Raw genomic sequence first — 19,928 nt, 5'->3', positions numbered from 1 at the left:
TTTAGAGGGTTAATATGTTGTGGGGATGTTAACCAATGTTATAAAACAACATGTGTACTACTGTTTCATGAGAAACTATTTGTTCTGTAAGCCTTTACCTGAAGTACAATAAAATACAAAAAATAAAAAATAAAAAACTTCTCAAACAAAACAAAAGAAAATCTATTAGAAGGCCAGAATCATGATTAAAGTATCCTTCACAGAAGTCTCAGTGTATACAACCACAAGGTTATAGACATCTGCATCATTCCTAGACTCACAAGCAAGGACCCATACATTAATATCTCTACACTAAGATACATACAATAAAACTCAAAAAATTGATACGTAAGAAAGTATGTTAGGATAAGGAAGAATAGACAAGTTTAAAACAGGCAAATAAATGGTGCAAAAAATGTACACTAGTGAGTAAAAGAAAAGGGACTATTGATCAGGGAAGCAAACTTAATTTCTATTATAAATCTCTTACCTCATTCTCCTTTTTATTTTTTTTAGCCACAGACAAAATTTCCTATTAAGAAACAAAAAATAATATGTTATTGAGAAAAAAAATCATATATAAGTTTCATTCACTTATTTATTTAACAAACATTTATTCTGTTGATTTTATGCCAGAAAATGGGAATAAGACTCAAGGTAACTATAATACAGAGGCCTCAAACTAGTGGTTCTCAGGGAAAATCAAGTCTACAGACATGTCTGCTTGGCTCACAGCCTTCTATAAAATTCAGAATTAATTGGGAATACTTAAATATTGAGGTGTTTCCATAAACACTCGGATTTTCCAGCCTTCAAAAAAGAAAAAATCAAAGTTTATCTGACTAGGCTTAGTCCAAATTCACACATGGCAACAATCCTCTAGTACTATAGGGGTCAACAAACTACAGCCAATGGGCCAAATCTACCTGGCAGCCTGCTTTTGTAAACAAAGTTTAGTTGGCACAAAGTCAGGCTCACTTGTTTATAGCTTGTCTATGGCTGCTTTCTGGCAATAGCAGCATAGTTCAGGACTGAGTAGTTGTGATAGAGACCATATGATCCACAAAGCTGAAAACATTTACTGTCTGGCCCTTTACAGAAAAGTTTGCCATCCCCTGCTCTACAGTCAAGTTGTGAATATTCCCTTTATTCAAAGACTCACTTCCAAATGTACTACAATCCGAACTCGAGACATCTGAGTTTGGAATCTTGGGCAAGTGGTAAAGACAAATAAATTGAAAATACAGAATAAAAAGTGTTCTGATTTTGAAATACCTGCTAGATGCTAGGAGTATGAAGACAAGCTATACCTAACTGGTATACACCTGGTAACTTAGGATACATATACACACTTGTATATGTGTATACATTTCAATAGACATTCATATTCTAAGGCCGTAAGGATTTTATATAGGGGACTGATAAGACAATTTCTTTTACTAGGTTAAATTGAATCATTTTGGAGGATAATTTAGGAATAAATCACAGTATATAAAAACAACACTATCTATGAAGAATTCTTGCTAAAAATTAAACTTCAGTCACATCTATATCTAACCATCTGTTTAAAGGAAACACAGGAGCAGAGAAATCATGAGGATGCAACAGGCAATATCTAAAAGGTGATAAATTATGGTGAATGACTTCTTTTCTTCAATAAATAACTTGCAACAGCAACAAAAAAAGATGAAAGAATGCACAGATTTAAAAGAGATCAGAAAGACATATTAGCCAAATGCACCTTCCTTGGATCCTGATTTGAACAAATCGTTAAAAAAAAATACAGGAACCTATTGGAAAATCTGACAATATTAAGGAATTATCATTTTTTAGAAAGTGTGTTAATTGTATTGTGGTTAGTTTTTTTAAATGGTTCTTATTTGTTAGTGATGCATACAGAAATATTTATAGTGTAACGAAACGATGCTGGGATCTTCTTCAAAGTAATCTGAGGTATAGAAAATAACAAGAGTGGAAAAAAGCTGAAAATTGCTAAAGCTGGACATAGGGTCATTCAATAAACTAGCCTCTACATTTGTTTATGTTTGAAATTTTCTGTAAGAAAAAGAGGAGTAAAATAGACACTCACACACTCACACACACACATACACACACACACCCCAAAATGTTAACAGATGGAGATCTACATAGGTCTCCAGAGCTTATAATTGAGGTTTGTGCTAGATAATAATGTGGAAATTCATAGAACCTACTTCAAGTTCCATTTTCTATAGCTATAACTTTATACATTTGTGGTTGATTTTAAAATAATACTCTCAAAATTAATTATATTCATACACAAACAAATGAAAATAACGGAAGTATTTGCAACAGGCTGAAAAGTCACGTAATAGCAATCCTTACAGCTTTAAGATTGTTCAAAACCCACAATAGGTATGGGACGCTGAGCTTCTGTTAAGAGTAACAGAAAAATTCAGGATTGATGATGGTTGAACAACATGATAAATGTATTTAATGTCACTGAACTGTACATGTGAAGACTATTGAAATGGCATATTTACCACAAAAAAAGGGAGAAAAAGAAAAAAAAGGCTTTACTCAACATCAAATCTTACATGCCCTTCCCTTTATTTTACCTCTTTTGACATGACTTCAGAAATATTGTATGACTCATCTTCTCTTCCTCTTTTCTTTCTCATGACTATAAAAAATATGTATAATTTTATTTTTGATACAGCAATTAAAAGCAGAAATATAAACACGTAGTCATCAAAACTAGAACAAGGAAATTTACCTGGATTCTCTTCACTTGAATCAACTGAATTTTTACCCTACGAAATAAGGATTAGAATATTACTTTTTCTAACGACCTTTATGTTATTACATATTAAAAGGCATTCACTAACTTGAGAGAAGTATATGCTCCATTGCAGTTGAATCACATTCACAATTCTTCATTATTATTTACCTACAAATAACTTTTTTCTGTAATTCCCTACTATAACCCAAAGGCACTATTCTCCATAAAATTTTTTTCCACTTAGGAAGAACAACTTCATAATTAAATGCATAGAAGGTAATTTATTTTGAAATTATCATGCATATCTTCGTAATTGCATTTATGCTGAGGAATATTTAATATGTATTGTATGGAAAGTATATGCATTTTTAGTAAAATTCATAAGTTAAATACAAATGAAAGTGGAAATAAAAAAAGAATGACTGTAAAAAATATTAGTGAGAGGGAGTAAGGGAAAAGAAAAAATGTTAAAAGTGGATGAATACTACAACAACAGTAGGTAGACAACAAGTGTGAGAAGTCAAAATAGCAAAGAAATAAATAGGGTAAATAAAAAATTAAGTTAAAATTAGAGAATTAAAAAAGAAAATATCAAAATGGACTGGCACCTTTAGAACAGGATAAAAACAAACCTTAATATAAAAAGTTAGCTGGAACAAAGTGAAGGTTGCATTAGATTAACAGGATAAAGAGTAGGAGTAAATGGCTAAACAGTAAAATTATCTTATAAATAAATATATGTTCTTCAAAAACCCAACGTAAGTCCCTAAAATCAGCACGAGTCAAATAACATCAGTTTTTAATAAATAATTTTATAATTTCTCTTGTAACAAAACCAGTTATCAGGTACTTTAACACCATCACTAAACCAGCCTCAGAATCAAGTAACTGGACTTAAATAGATTTTAGTATACTTATCCTGATGAAATCAAATCAAGATATACTGTATATACCTTGTCTCTTGGCATTCTGACATTTCTCTATAAAGGAAGTTTTTGTAGAGGCTATGTGTGGGCTCTGTAACTAAGAAGGCTCCTGGATTCAAATCCTCATGCTACTATCTATAAATACAAAGTCACCTATAAATAGTGACCTTCAGCAAGTTACTTAATATCTCCTTGCATAAATCCCTTTATATGTAAAATGGGGATAAAAATAGTACCTTTACCTAATAGAGCTGTTTTTAGAATTAAGAGAACACATGTAAAGCATACAACAAAACCTAATACAGTGAAGCCTCTGAGAGCGAAACCTGTGACAGCTGGAACTCAACAGGACTGCCTTGTTTTTCCCGGTCTCACAAGTTTTCCACCTGCATGGGATACAGCCTTACCACTTTTCTATCACTTGTTTCAGTGGAAAATACTGAGTTTTCCTTCTCTGACCAGTTTCCACTTTATACATGTTCTAGCTTTTGCAAGTTTTACTGTACACAGTTAAGTACTCAATAAATGTTACCTTTGTTATTTCTCTTTTCACTATCACAACTGTTAGACAATTCCTATCAAGTCATTAAACAGTCTCACCTTAAAACATCTCCAGAAAGATCACCTACTTCAGGCTGACCCTAGATGAATGCTATTATCTGAAATGTTATTAGCAGATATAACATAGCAAGAATTCCCATTTGACCCCACTGCTGCAGCTTTGGGAAAGATACAAATTTAGATTATTATTATTGTTAGGGCTAAAAAAGGCTATTTACAGGATGAGAGTGGAGGTGTGAAGTAGAAATAGTAATCATTATAGTCTCCAAAAGAACTGGCCACTTATAGTCCACAGAAAAGGAACTGAAGGGAGACCATGTGTCTATTCTCTCTCCATATCTAAAATACTGAGAAAGAGATTTTACACATTTCTATGCAGCTTTTAATTTAAACAAAGATAGGTTATCAGATAAAGAAAGTTAAAAAATAATAATCAAAAAATTAAAAAGAATACAAAATAATTTCTTCAATATTTCAGGTAATATATGAAAAAGCCTAGCTTGCTGTATTACCTTTGTAACTTTTAAAGATTCCTTTTTCCTCTCCAATTTCTCTTTCTTCTTCTGTTCCTGCAAAATAATTTCTTAGTGCCACAAGTAGAAGATACAAAGCATAAAACATACATCTCAGCTCTCAAATAAGTTATATTCACAATGAAGAAACTATATGAAAATGTTTAAAAAAGGAAAAGCTTGTGCTTCAAGCTTTTACAGAATAACAGAGAACAGATTTACCCTCCTCCCTTCAACAACTAAAACCCAGATCAAACACTGAGAAAAGATAAACATATGAGGTGTGTTCTCATTCTCCAGTTTACTTCCTGAAAGCAATTTTCATGCATGGATAATGCAGGCAGAACCCAAACAGAGCCCAACAGTTGAGAAGACAAAGTTCAAAATGTAGGGCAGCTAGCAAGCAGTCGCAGGGTTCAGTACCAGAGAGAAGACAGCTGCAAAGCAAAAACACTAAAGATCTGCAGTCTTCAGCTAAATACTGAACAGTGCGTAAGTGCAAGGAAAACAGCCATCGGAAACAAGCAGGTAGAACAATCCCCCACTCTTTTACAAGTAGTCAGGAACCATTCAAGTTACCATCAGCTAAAGCTGAAACACTTCTAACACAGAGCGTTGAGTAGAGTACTCAGAAGAGAGGCCAGTTACTCCAAGACTAATAAACCTTTAAAAGCAAGGCACTAAAAGAACTGAAATCATTTCCAAGAGGTGGTTAAAAGTGTTTGCCTTATAATAAACTACAAAAACTCATTAATTTTGTGTTTATCTGTATGTCTCATTTTACCATAAAAAGGTTTAAAAAAGGCTTGAGCAAAGGATAAAGAAAGGGATAGATGATCCAAAGTGTGACAAAATCCCAATTGATAATTGTTAAATCTGGGTGACAGGGACACAGGGATTTATTGTATTCTCTTAATTTACACAAGTTTTAAAATCATCATACAATCTAGTCGGGAGACAAACAATAAATACAATAAGTAAATAAATATATAGTACATTAGATGATAAGTGCAATGGAAAGAATAGAACAAGATAAAAGGGATTGAGAGTGATATTTTATTTAAGGTTATCAGGTCAGCCTCATTGAGAAAATGTTGCTTAAACCAAGACTTGAAGATGATGATGAAATAAGCCATGCAGACATCTAGGGGAAGAGAGTTCAGGCAGAGAATACCAGCATCGATGGCATAAAGGCTCAAATGACGGAGCATACCCGGAATGCTTTTGGGAAGGTAATGGGGCTTGATGAGGCAGCCAGATTGCTACAGTCTTATACGATATTATAAGGACTTTTGCTTTTACTCTCAGTGAAATAGAAAAGTTACTGGAAGGTTCTGAGCAGAAGGATGACATGACCTGTCGTATTTTAAAAGGATCACTCTTTCTAATGTTGGAAACACATTGTTAAGGGACGAGAGCACACTACATAGTCTACAAAAAACCTGTTTTAAATATAAAGATACAAATAGATTAAAAGAATGGAAAAATATATACTACGCTAATATCAATCAAAAGGAAGTCAGAGTGGCATTATCAATATCAAACTAGATTTCAGAGGGAAAAATGTTACCAGAGATAAAGATAATTTCATAATGAATTTGCTGTTAATTGCCATCAAGTTGGCTCCAACTCATAGCAACCCCAACTCATGATGACCCCATGTAACAACAGAACAGAAACACTGCCAGATCCCACACCATCATCATGATCGGGGAGTCAATTCATCAAGAAAACATAACATTCTTAAATGATGACACACCTAACAGGTCCACGAAACCTAAAATATTTACTATCTGACCCTTTACAGAAAAAGTCTGCCATCATTAAGATAAAAAAACAACATATAAAAATCAATTATTCCCAGACAGAGCGAGAGAAAAATGTAGAACAAAAGTCAAATTCACAAAAAAAGATCAGATTCACTGCTCTGAGAGAGACTGGAGGAACCCCCGAGACTATGGTTCCTGGACACCCTGCTAACTCAGAACTGAAGCCACTCTCAAAGCCCACCTTTCAGACAAGGTTAGACAGGCCTACAAAACAAACAATATCACTCATGAAGAACATGCTTCTTAGTTCAATCAAATATACAAGACCAAATGGGCAACTCCTGCCCAAAACCAAAACAGGAAAGCAGGAAGGGACAGGAAAACTGGATGAATAGACACAGGGCACTCAGGGTGGAAAGGGGGAGAGCACTGTCACATTGCGGAGATTGCAACCAATGTCACAAAATAATATGCATATAAATTTTTGAATGAGAAACTAACTTCAGCTGTAAACTTTCACCTAAAGGACAATTTTTAAAAATCAATTATATTTCTATATTATAGCATGGACTTTCAATCACCTCGTATGTGAAAGCTGGATAACGAAAATGGAAGACAGAAGAATTGATGTGTTCAAACTGAAGTGTTGGTGAATATTGACTATAACGTGGACTGCCAAAAGAACAAACAAATCAATCTTAGAAGAAATACAACCGGAATGTTTGTTAAAAGCAAGGATGGCAAGACTTCAACTCACTTACTTAGGACACATCATCAGGAAAGACCAATCACTAGAAAAGGACATCATGTTTAGTAAAGTGGAGGGTCAGCGAAAAGAAGGAAAACCCTCCAAGAGATGCACTGACACATAGCCACAACAATGGATTCAAACTTACCAACAATCATGAAGATGGCACAGCACTGGGCAACATTTCATTCTGTTACACAGAAGGTCACCATAAGTCAAGGTAGATTCGACAGTAACTAACAACAACCGTTATCTCACACCATGTAAAAAATAATGCAAAATAGATCACAGACCTACATGTAAATTGTAAAGCTTCTAGAACATAGGAGAGAATCGTTGTGACTCTGTTTAGGCAAAGATTTAAGATATGATACCAAAGTAAAATTCATAGAAGTCAAAAACTGATTAATTAGACTTCATCAAAATTAAGAACTTCTGTTCTTCAAAATCCACTATTAACAGAAAGGACAAGCCATAGACTAGAAGCAATGTTTGCAAATTACATATCCATTAAAAGACTTGTACCCAGGATATATAAAAAACTCAGTAATAAGAAAACAATACAATAAAAAAAAAAAAAAAATGGGCAAAAGATTTGAACTGACATTTCAACAAAGATATATTGATGGCAATGGGAAAAGTAGCACCAAAGCTGGGTGCAGTGAGTACAGCATGACCAAAGTAAATGATGGCACTGAGAAGCACTCGAGAAAGGGATGCCTATACTAAACAATGTGACATACATAAGAGGGCAACAACTCCAATAAAGATCAAAAAACAAGTGTATAATCACATATGGATGGGTATACGCATATAGGTAGGTACAGGTGTATACATATGTGAGAACAGAAAGAAGTATGTAAATGTATGTGTAAATACAGATATGTGTGTGCAGTCACATATATTCATTGAAGACACAACTACAGATAGTCCTCAGACATAACCAAACACCTTCCGAGATTGGTTTTCCAGATTTGAAGGCTTAGGACCATAGTCTCTGGCGACATCTCAGTCAATTGGCATAATATAGTTAACAAAGTTCATGTTCTGCATCCTAGCGAAGTGAGTAGCATCTGGTGTCTTAACAGCTTGCAAGCAACCATCTAAGGAGCAGAAGAGTAAGAAGGTAACCAAAACCTCAGAGAAGAAACAAGTCTACAAGGCTGATAGCCTACACGGGTCACAACCTCATCTATTCTGAGACTAGAACTAGGTGGTGCCCAGCTACCACCACCGACTGTTCTGACTGGGGTCACAATAAATGGTCCTGGATAGAATGGGTGAAAACTGTAGAACAAAACTCAAATTGTTATAAAAGCCCAGACTAACTGAACTAGTTGAGACCAGAGGACTCCCTGAGACTATTGCCCTGAGACATTCTTTAAACCTTGAACCGAAACTGTACCTTGAGATCACCTTTTAGGGAAACAGCAGAGTGGCACACAAAATAAAGGATATTACCCATAGGGATGGTGCTGTACTAAAAAACCAACTGTATGAGACCAAAAGGTCAACATTTATTCTAAAGGAAAGATAGCAGGGCAGGGAAACTAGAGTACTGGAAATGGAACAATGAGAACACAATTAAAAAGAATGCTGACAAATTCTGAAAAAGGTAACTAACATAACTGAACAATTTGTGTGGAAACTGTCAAGTGGGAGCCTAACTTACTGTGTAAACTGTCACCAAAAAATAATAAAATATTATTATTAAAAAAGATTTATCGATGACAGATAAACACTGAAAAGTTGCTCAGCATCATTATTCGTAAAAAAAAAAAATGCAAATAAAAATGATGTATCATACCTACTATAATTGCTAAAATTAAAAAGATTGACCAAACCAAGTGTTCATGAAGATGTAGAACAACAGGGACTCTCATACACTGCCAGTGTGAATGTAAAATGGTGTAATCACTTAGAAAACAGTTTGACAGTTTCTTAAAAAGTTAAACTCATTCCTACCATATGACCCAGCCACTCCACCCCTAGGTATTTAGCCATGAGAAGTAACAGACTAAGTCCATATAAAGACTTGTACATGAATATTCATAGCAGCTTTATTTGCAATAGCAAAAAATTGGAAACAACATAAATGGCAATCTACAGGGGAATGGATAAACAAATTATCATGTATCTATACAATGGAATACTCTCAGAAATATGAAGGAACAAACTATTAGTATACTCAACAACATGGATAACTATTAAAATTATGCCAAATGGAAGAAGCCAGACAACATAAGTATACATATTATAATATTTCATCTATTTAAAATTCTAGAAAATGGAAACTAATCTATAGTGACAGAAAGCAGATCAACGACCAGGCATAGAAGGCAAGCAGGGAGGGGTGGAAGGAGAGAATTAAAAAGAGGCAGGAGGAATCTTCTGAGGGTGATGGTTATGTTCACTACCTAATTATGGTGGCTTCACACAGATACACATATATCAAAATTTATAAAACTGTAGGTTTTAAACCTGTGCAGTTTATTGTATGTCAATTATACCTCAATAAAGCTGGTTAAAACAAACAAAAAAGCAACACTTAGCAACATAAAATTCACAATTTCCAGCATCTAAAAAAATACTACCCATGACCAGTATAAAAATAATAGGTAAATGGATAAATAGAGATATTTTTAAACAACAGAATAAAAAGAATGGCCTACTGACAAACACAACATGGATGAATCTCAAGAATATGCTGAGCAAAAGACATAAAGAGCACATACCATCAGATTCCATTTACATAATATTGTAGAAAAGGCAATACTAATCTATATTATCTTGATTGTGCTAGTGGTTACACGGTGTATACATCTATCAAAACTCAAAATGTACACTTAAAATGTGTGCATTTTATACCTCAATAAAGTTGTTCTAAAAAAACATTTTTACACTACCAAGTACAGTCAAACTCATATACTTACCTCTAATTGTTGCTGTTCCATTTTAGTCAATAAAAATTTGGAATAGATATTGCTTTTCTCAAGCAAATGTTGAAGTCTCCGGTACCGAATATCCATAGACTCTCTATCCCAAGACATGCGAGCCTATCCAAAGAAAAAATTCCCATAAGTTTTCTGATATACATTGATCTTTTTTTTTTTGCATAAGGTTTAACAAAAACGGCTACACAAATATACTTCCTATTAATAATGAAAAACTGTTTTTAAAAGAGTAAATTCATTTACTAATGATAGTTTATTTTCCAAACCAAAAATTGACGTAAGTAGCTGAAAAAGCATTCTTTGGTTCAATAGGAAATCTGGTACATGTAGCTTGGATACCAAAACATTGAAATACTGGTTACTGGACATACGGTTACTGATAGCTACTGAGTTGAGGGCCCATTAAAAAAAATTTGAAATTAAGAATTATAAAAATAAATATTTAAAGGTGGATTTAAGTTTTTAACCAACCAAACGCTTTCAGGTAAAAAAAAAAAAACTTTGTGTATCAGTTTTATTTGAAAACACATTAGAGCTAAAAAAAAAAAAAAAATCTTATTGGCCAGAAGTTTTAGAATTTAAACACTACTGTCAAAATATTTCAACATACTAAACCTACTGGAGATTTGTTAGAAGCTTTTTTCCTTTGTCCACGACATTGTGCATTCTTCCGAAGTTTTGCCTTTATCCCTTAACTCTCTTTTACCCATAGCTTTATCTTTCATTTCTATGTACCTTCTAATTAAAAACCTCTGTTTGGCATATTACTTTTACACATTAATTTTACTGATCATTTCTAAGAGTCTACAATATTTTTTCTAGTGGCTGCGGGGGAAGAATCTCCTCTCAATTCACATTGACAAGAACAGTTTTAATAGTTTAAAATAACAATACCAGAGGGCACAAGATAAAACATCATAAAGCAACAAATGAACACAACAGGTAAGTGGTCCACAAACTTTTTCTACAAAGGAATAGATAGTAAATTAGTATTTGTGCATCATTTGACCTCTGTTGCAACTACTCAATGCCAGTAATCTGTCAACCCAGTACAGGTAATAACCACCTGAATTCAAAGATGCATTACAGTGTGAATTCACCTACTAAAGCTTTCCCTCCAGTCAATTCCAACTCATAGCAACCCTATAGGGCAGAGCAGAACTGCCCCCATAGGGTTTCCAAGGCTGTAAATCTCTACGGAAGCAGACTGCCACATCTTTCTTCTGTGGAGCCGCTAGTGGGTTCAAACCACCAACCTTTCGGTTAGCAGCTGAGCACTTAACCACTGTGCCACCAGGGCTCCATCTACTAAAGATATGCAAACCATACCAACGAGCAATTCCACTCCTGAGCAAGCAATTGTGTGTGTGTGTGTACAAATACATGCTGGCCCAAACAATTTAAACAGAATACAGTAGTAACAAAAAAAAGAATCATTTTAAAAGCTCCCCAGATTCTAATAGAAGCCAGCTGGAGAACTGCCTTAGAGGGTAATTTGGATAGAACGTTTTGGAAAACACTGCCAACACAATTCATCTTGCCTAACATTCAAGACAGACATTTAGCCAAGATTATCTTTTAAATGCTAATTTTTAACACAAATCCAGCCTAGTCAATCAGCAAACATGTACTGAGTCCCTAATCTATAATACATGACATAAAGTTAGTGTGGGAAGTACACAATTTTTACTGGTTGTCCACTTAATACTACAGATGAGATGACATCACAGAAGTACCTGAAAAATGACAAACATTGAAAAAACATATTTATTTTACTAGTAGATAGTGATGTACAAAATACAAATCCTGAAAATTTCAAGGTATCATCAATGTTGGAAAAATCAGAGATTTCAGGAATCAGATGATATCTGAGCTGTCTAAAATACAGACAATGAGAAGAGCTGAGTTTAGAGTTTGGCCAATTACTATGGTAGCCCTTGCATTAAGAAATGCTGGCCTAAGCAACAGCACTAAGAATCATACTTAAGTAACTTTACAATTAAACAGACCCTTACAGATTAGGTAGTACATATCTTTTATCAGTCTAGAAAACTTATCCAAGTTATCCAACTATTCAGAGGGCAGATTTTCAGTATTTTGCTTTTGCAATTAAACTAAGCCATCTACTTTTCAACCAATATAAATGGAAAAACATACAGCCTAACTGCGCTCCTTCCCCACAATACTTTGCAGTTTCAAATCAGAAGATAGCTGAAAGTTTAAGACTGATGTGAAAGCAGGGCTACAAATTCATTTTTGTATTCTAAACAATGCCCCAGCACCTTGATCGCAATTTGGTAGTTTTGCTGTTCCAGCTCGTAGAGATATCTAAGACTTGGCATAACCCAATTAATTTTGTGGTTAAGATTTGACCTTGCACATTAGATATCACTGTATATTGCCTTCTATTTCCCTAGATTACATTATCTCTCTAGCTTTTCTTTCAAAATAAATTTTTCGATTGTAAAAGAGAATAAATCTAACAAATGTAATACATGCTCATTACAGAAAAATTACATTAAAGAAAATCACTATGATCACACCCACACAGATAATCTGTTAACACCTTCTCAAATTCTATTTTCAGCTTTTCTAGGACAGTATTTCTTGTACTGTTACCAATACTGTGATTACAACACAGTCCACGAATGAAATGGGTATTATAAAAAGGGAGACAAAAACACAAGACTTTTAAAACATGGATTCTTAGATTTTAAATTTTTTAAATTTGTTTTGTTGTGGTATGCCATTGAGTTGATTTCAACTCATAGTGACCCTATAGAACAGAGCAGAAGTGCCTGGTAAGGTTTCCAAGGCTGTAAATCTTCACAGAAGCAGACTGCTACATCTTCCTGCCAGAGTGGCTGGTGGATTCCAACCAACCTTTTGGTTAGCAGTCAAGCACTTAACCACTGCGCCACCAGGGCTCCTTTCTTAATTTGTAAAAGTAAAAAATATCCTGGGTTTTAGCTACAGACATAGCTGTTAAATCCTGTTAAGAATAAGTTAGTAAATATCTTAAAAATAATTAAAATTTTAAGATGCTACCATGAAACAATAATTTACAATACAACTAGAATAATAAAATGCCAATGGTTAATTAATCTTTAAATCGTTTTCCATTATTTCAAAATAATTTTGCAGTAAATCTTCCTATTAATCATTACTCTTCCTTGACTTAGCAATTTTACTTGTTATGTTAAAGTAAACTGCATCTCCATCGATGGAAAGCACTGAGTGCCTGGCAGGGAGCATCTCCCAGTGGTTAGAGTGAAAGAGTATGCCAATGGAGAGGAAGCGTAGAAAATCCCCACTGTCTATCCCATTATCTTTCCTAAAAACAACCCAGATTTTTGGGGGTGGGGGGAGGGAGGAATACTTCACTTCTTTTAGTTCACTTGAGCATAATTCAGTTTATTTTATTTCAGTCTACACAATTTGAACTATTTTCCTTTTACCTCTCCAAGAAATCCCTACATTCCAATCATTCCCCCCCGCCCTTTACATACACATTAATGCTAAACTTAAGTCCTCTAGACTAACAATGACTTCTTTCAAAAGGAAATGGGGGTGAAAAGTCAAAGAAAATAACTAGCAAATAATGTCAAAGTCATTTGCCACTCTCTTCAAAAACCTTACAATCTCCTAAAACAAGATAAATGATTCTCAATAAAGAACTTAAGCTAGCTCTTCCTCTCTTAAGTACTTCTAAATATATGCCCATAAATTCTATATTCTTCTAAAAGAAAATGAACCTTTACTTTTGTATAGTGAGTTTTATTGCCTCCAAAGGGGGAAAAAAATTTTTTTTTTTTTAATCTCAAATAGGATTTGAAAATTATTCGTAGAATCTTCTCCAGGTGGTTACCTAGGGAATAACTTTATATAAGTGTCAAGTACAGAAATTAACCAAATTCTTTCAATACCTGTACATAAGACTATGCAATAACAATAGAATACTACTAGTTTTTAGTAAATTACACCCTTATATTAGTAGAAGTATTGAAAAGAACAATACCCTTTTATTAATGGAGGGATTGTTAGTGAATTTAAAGGTATTTTAGGTTCTGTGATGCAGTAGGATACCATACCTATCCCTCAACAGTAACAATTACAATAAATTTTTTGACTGACTACAAAATGTTTGCTCATAAGCTTCACTAAAAGTAGAAGTCATTTTGATTTTTAGTTTCATCAGCAAATATGTCTGGTACTATTAATTGTGACAGATCATTTTTAAGTGTGAAAAGGATGTTTCTTTCCTTGAACTAATGCATTCTGCAGTACCTCAGCATTGCTGTACCTCTCTTCAAACGGTATTTCCCTATCCAGCTAAAGAAAAGAGGCTAAAACTGAAGGTGAAGGCTATATTACGTTCACCACCTCTGAAGTTTATTATTCTATTCTGGCCACTTGCTCCAGGATTTGTACTTTACAATTCACTTTGTTACATGGCTAGTATGTCTATTTAGTTTGTTTATTAATATACATTTATAGAATATTATATTTATTATATTTTATACTAAAACATTCCTTTATTATAGCTAGCTATTTAATAAAGCACACAACAACAACATCCAGCAAAAACAAAATAAGAAGTGCTGCCCTCAGGAACATTATATCTCAATGAGAATCAAGTAATGGTAATACTGCGTAATGAACAAAAGTACAATGGGAATACACCAAATAAGAAAACGTGGTTGAGAGCAGACATCCCAATCCTATTAATTAACATCCTCCCTGAAGCAAAAGGGGTTAATGTGACTTAAAGAAAGTTTTTTAACACATTATCTTAACTGATTATGGTCAACTATGGATGATCAGAGGAGCCCTGGTGGTACAGTTAAAGTGCTCAGCTGGAAAGGTTGGTGGTTCAGAACCCACCAGCTGCTCCTAGCGAGAAAAGCCCTGGCAATCTGTTCCCATAAAGATTACAGCTTAAGATACCCTATGGGGCAATTCTACTCTGCCCTATAAGGTTGCTATGAGTCAGAATCGACTCGATGGCACAAAACAACAACATGGATGATCAGTAATAACAGAACTGGTATTAGAGTGAAAGCATAGCATAGTAGTTTAAACCATGAATTCTGGAACTACATGGTCTACATTAGAATCTTGGCTGCCACTTACTAGCTGTGGGGTCCCAGGCAACCTCTATGAGCCTCAGTTTCCTCATCTGTAAAATGAGAATAGAATCTACTTCACAGAATACTGTAATAGTACATATACTAGTAATTAAAGTAGTACTTCTAATAACAGAAATAGTAATGAGTTTAATAACAATAACTACTTCATGGAATAGTTGAGGATTCAGTGAGTAAATACATGTAAAACATTCAGAACTGTGCCTGTCTCAGAATAAATGCTCATTAAGTGTTAACAATAATAATAAATAAACAAAAAAAATCATTACTGTTGATATAGCAAGGAACCTAATGATTCATTACTTGTTTTTGGAGTGCATTTCCCCCAACTTAAGCAGTTTTGCAATTATGTTGGAATTAATTCAATATTAAATTAATGTACATTTCCTGATACAGTCATAATAGTGAATTAAGGACAGGAACTCTAAAGGCTGCAGGAGTTCAAATCTGAGTTCAGACAATTAGTGTGTGATTCCAACTGCCTCAGTTTCTCCATTTGTAAATGGAGACAATAAAAATACCTATTCATACCATTCATTATTAGGAAAGCCAAATAAATATAAGTAAATCACTTAGTAGGCAGTACTTAAGAGCTGGCTATCACTCTTTTTCTCATTATTGTGTGTTGTCTAGTGGATTCCAGCTTTTAGCATCCCTATATAACAAAGCAGAACTGCCCATCGGGTTTCCTAGGCTATAATCTTTATGGGAGCAGATGGCCAGGTCTTTTCTCCTGTGGAACCCTGGTTAGTCGGAATTGCCGACTTTTCAGTTAGCAGCCAAGGCTTAGTGCACCACCAGGGCTCCTTAAGCAGCAGGGTAGGGCTTCAGAATATACTTACCAAGAATTGAATCTGCCAGAGGGTAAAAACTGTTTTTAGTAGCCTACAAAACAGACACTTTGTACAAGGAAATCAGAAGTACAAATAACTTGTCAGTGAAAAAGTACGCCACATTTTTAGCTAAAGAATGTTATTTAGCAATAGACAGCCAAGAAAACAAAAGTCAAGTGGATCACTTAGATGGAAAACAGCACTAAAATGGAAGGAAATCATTAGATTTGGATTCCAGCCCAGGCTTTGAAGCTAACTTCTACTACCCTTAGTCTAGTATATTATGACTACAGGTTGTAGAGATTAATGTTTGCCATCACAAATACATTTAAGGTATTAATTTTAAAAGGAATCAAGGATGACAAAGGAAAGAATACACTACCGATTTTGGAAACAATTAAAATGGCTAAACAGGCAATCTGAGTTGCTCCTAACAACAGAAATGAGGTCACTTTATAGTATACCAAGAGAACATCTCATAGAAGCATATCATTCACAGCACGTGCAAAGATTTTTCAATGGTAGTATCTGTAAATATACAAATAAATAAAACCATTTTAAAGTTTATTTTAAAAGCCAGCTAAATAGTAAACCAAAGAACACAAACGACACCTCTAAGGAAGCATTACCAGTTTACTCCCGGCTTTAACTACGATGAACTTGATGTGATTTTTAACTTACCTTCTCTAGCATCTTCCGCTCTCTCTCAAGTCCAGCAGCCTCAAGCTGTTCTTCCTCTTCTAGCATGGCTGGGGTAATCACGGCAGTCTCCGGTTGTTCAACCATATCTGAAGCTAAGGAACCTAAGAGCAGAAGGCATTTAAATTTGTAGTTGAAAGTAACTACCAATTACCCAACTACTCCATTAAACAACCTCTCTACCCTTGCCAAATGAATTAGAACCAAAAGTTAAAAATCCGCTGGGACGTCGGCATCACCTCTCAAAAGACACCCTAATTCTTCACAGTATCAACAAGTTGCCTAGACCTCAGTTTACAACTCGGGATGCTCGGGAAAATGCAGCTCCCTACTGTAAAATCTTCTGTGCCATGTAAATAGGTACGAGTCCGGGGTATCCTCCACTCACCTTTCCACAGCTTCTTACCCCTCTTCTCCTCAGTCCTGCCCGGGGTCGGTTCCCTCCCCCAAGGGCAGCTGCAACCTCCATGCTGCCCCCAGTAAGCGACGCCGCCGCGCCTGGAGGAAAGCTCTCCTCACTCACCGCCGCTACTCGCGGGTTGCTCTGCTGGCATTGCTGGACACACACCGGGACCTGCTCGCCTCCACACAGCGCTAGTAACGCGGCGCGCTAAATCCTCACAGGTGCTGCGGGACCCAGCCTCCTGGCCAGGGAAAAACGCGCGCTTCTCGTTCGCGGGAAAACGCTGTCATCTCGCGATATTTCGTGCTCCCCCGCCCCCGAGCCCCAGCGACGCGAGATTTGGCGCAGTTTGGTTTCCGTCCGGATAGATCAATTGCACTAGCGGCACAGCGGGAGAGAGGGGTGTTAGTCGGCTTGCGTAAAGATTACAGCCTTGGCAGCCTTATGGGGCAGTTCTCTTTTTTCCGATACGGTCGCTATAAGTTGGAATCCACTCGTTGGCAATGAGTTCTGGGACTTGCGGAGACATTGAGCGTTTACCTGGACCTCGAGCTTGGGGAACCTGAGTTCTGCCGAATTCAGCCCGTAACTAGCGCTGTGATAATTGAGCATGTCTACCAACCGCGGAGGGCCGCAGTTTCCTCAGGTGTTTGATGATGGTTCTAAACTACGCGTTATCTTAGTAGCGCACTTAACAATATGCAATGAACCTTCACACACTTTGGCTGATGTTTAAATCGCCCAAACGATTATCCTTTACGTAGAAAAGAGGTGTGAGTATCCAGGTAAGGATGTCAGAAACAAAATATTATCCTTGCCATCACTCGGAGCTCTGGTGGCGCAGTGGTTAAGCGTCCGGCTGCTAACCTAGCAGTTCGAATCCACCAGCCGCTCCTTGGAAACCCTCTGCGGCAGTTCTACTCTGTACTTAGGGTCGCTAAGAGTCTGAGTGGACTGGACTGCAATGGGTTTTTATGGATCACTAGTCATGCACTAAGTGAAAATCCTCGAAATAGCCCAGATGAGCGCTCTTTTGTGGGTGGGATTGGGAGAGAGAAGGAATTAAGAAATTAAGATTATGGCGGGATTGAAGGAAGTTGTTCTGAGGTAAGGGAAAGCAGAGTGGCTAACAAGAGACCTAGACGTGAAGAAAGGAGAAGGGCTTTTCTTGTCACTTGGTTTTCCTTTCAACTTTCAAACCCACCGTTTCTTGGCTGCAATCCCTTTCAGCTATTTCCTCAATTTCCCCCCCCCCCCCAGTTTCCCAGAATTTATGAGATACTGGGCATGTAACCCACCTGTTTCCTTCATGTCTAAGTCCAACAACTACAGTGACATTTTTATAAAATTTGAGTTTACGGTGCATCTCCATTGTATCCATCTTCAGCAACCTTCATAACACTAAAATTGGCAGAGCAGATTTTTATTCCTACATTACAGATGAGAAAATTGATGCTCAGAGAGGAAAAACTGATTTGCCCAGAAGCCTACAGTTATCTATAGGGATATAGACTCCTATTTCTATCAGGAGTCAAGCCCAGGTGTTTTGACTGCTAGTTCAATTTTTTTTTTCAAAGATAAAATGTAGCCTCTATTAATAACTGAAGTCCCTGGGTGGCACAATTAGGTGCTCTCCTCACTGAGGTTGGCAGTTTGAATCCACCAAGAGGTGCCTTGGAAGTCCTGGTGATCTACTTCCAAAAGATCACAGTTATTGAAAACCCTGTGGACCACAGTTCTACTCTGAAATACATGGGTTGCCATGAGTCAGAATTGACTTGAGGCCAACTGATTTGGTTTTGGTTTTTATTGATAACTACTTTTACAAAGTAAAGTATTATAATGACATGTGCAAAGAGCTGGAGATAGAAAACCAAAAGGGAAGAACATGCTCGGCATTTCTCAAGCTGAAAGAACTGAAGAAAAAATGCAGGGCTCGGGTTGCAATAGTGAAGGATTCTATGGGGAAAAATATTAAACAACACAGGAAGTATCAAAAGAAGATGGAAGGAATACACAGAGTCATTACACCAAAAAGAATTGATCGACATTCAACCATTTCAAGAGGTAGCATCTGATCAGGAACCGATGGTACTGAAGGAAGAAGTCCAAGCTGCACCGAAGGCATTGGCGAAAAACAAGGCCCCAGGAATTGACAGAATACCAATTGAGATGTTTCAACAAATGGGTGCAGTGCTGGAAGTGCTTGCTCGTCCATGCCAAGAAATTTGGAAGACAGCTACCTGGCCAACCGACTGGAAGAGATCCATATTTATGCCTATTCCCAAGAAAGGTGATCCAACCGAATGTGGAAATTATCAAACAATATCATTAATATCACACGCAAGTAAAATTTTGCTGAAGATCATTCAGAATCGGCTACAGCAGTATATCAACAGGAACTGCCAGAAATTCAGGCCAGATTCAGAAGAGGACATGGAACCAGGGATATCACTGTTGATGTCAGATGGATCCTGGCTAAAAGCGGAGAATACCATGAAGATGCTTACTGTGTTCTCTGGACTATTCAAAGGCATTTGACTCTGTGGATCATAACAAATTATGGATAACATTGCGAAGAATGGGAATTCCAGAACACTTAATTGTGCTCATGAGGAACCTGTACATGGACCAAG

General features: G+C 36.1%; 1 protein-coding gene across 2 annotated transcripts in view; it reads right to left on the bottom strand.

Annotated features, from left to right (window-relative positions):
- The window catches only part of HELLS (helicase, lymphoid specific), a 42,143-nt gene extending 24,580 nt beyond the window's left edge, over positions 1-17,563 (bottom strand). The window contains exons 1-7 of one of the 2 annotated variants that reach the window (XM_004369952.2): positions 17,413-17,563; positions 16,872-16,993; positions 10,190-10,312; positions 4,740-4,796; positions 2,735-2,771; positions 2,577-2,641; positions 470-511 (exon numbers count right to left, since the gene is read on the bottom strand). In XM_004369952.2, the coding sequence (XP_004370009.1) occupies positions 470-511; positions 2,577-2,641; positions 2,735-2,771; positions 4,740-4,796; positions 10,190-10,312; positions 16,872-16,993; positions 17,413-17,443 (477 nt within the window). In that variant the 5' untranslated portion in view covers positions 17,444-17,563. Of the gene's footprint in view, positions 1-469; positions 512-2,576; positions 2,642-2,734; positions 2,772-4,739; positions 4,797-10,189; positions 10,313-16,871; positions 16,994-17,412 lie in introns of those variants that run through there. The other variant, XM_012557760.1, reaches the window with a different exon arrangement.
- Between the last annotated feature and the right edge of the window lie 2,365 nt (positions 17,564-19,928).

This window comes from Trichechus manatus, unplaced genomic scaffold (genome assembly GCF_000243295.1).
Source record: "Trichechus manatus latirostris isolate Lorelei unplaced genomic scaffold, TriManLat1.0 scaffold00007, whole genome shotgun sequence".
Taxonomy (NCBI): Eukaryota; Metazoa; Chordata; class Mammalia; order Sirenia; family Trichechidae; genus Trichechus; species Trichechus manatus.
The sequence above is the reverse complement of the archived record's forward strand: the minus strand, read 5'-3'. Positions and strand labels throughout refer to the sequence as shown.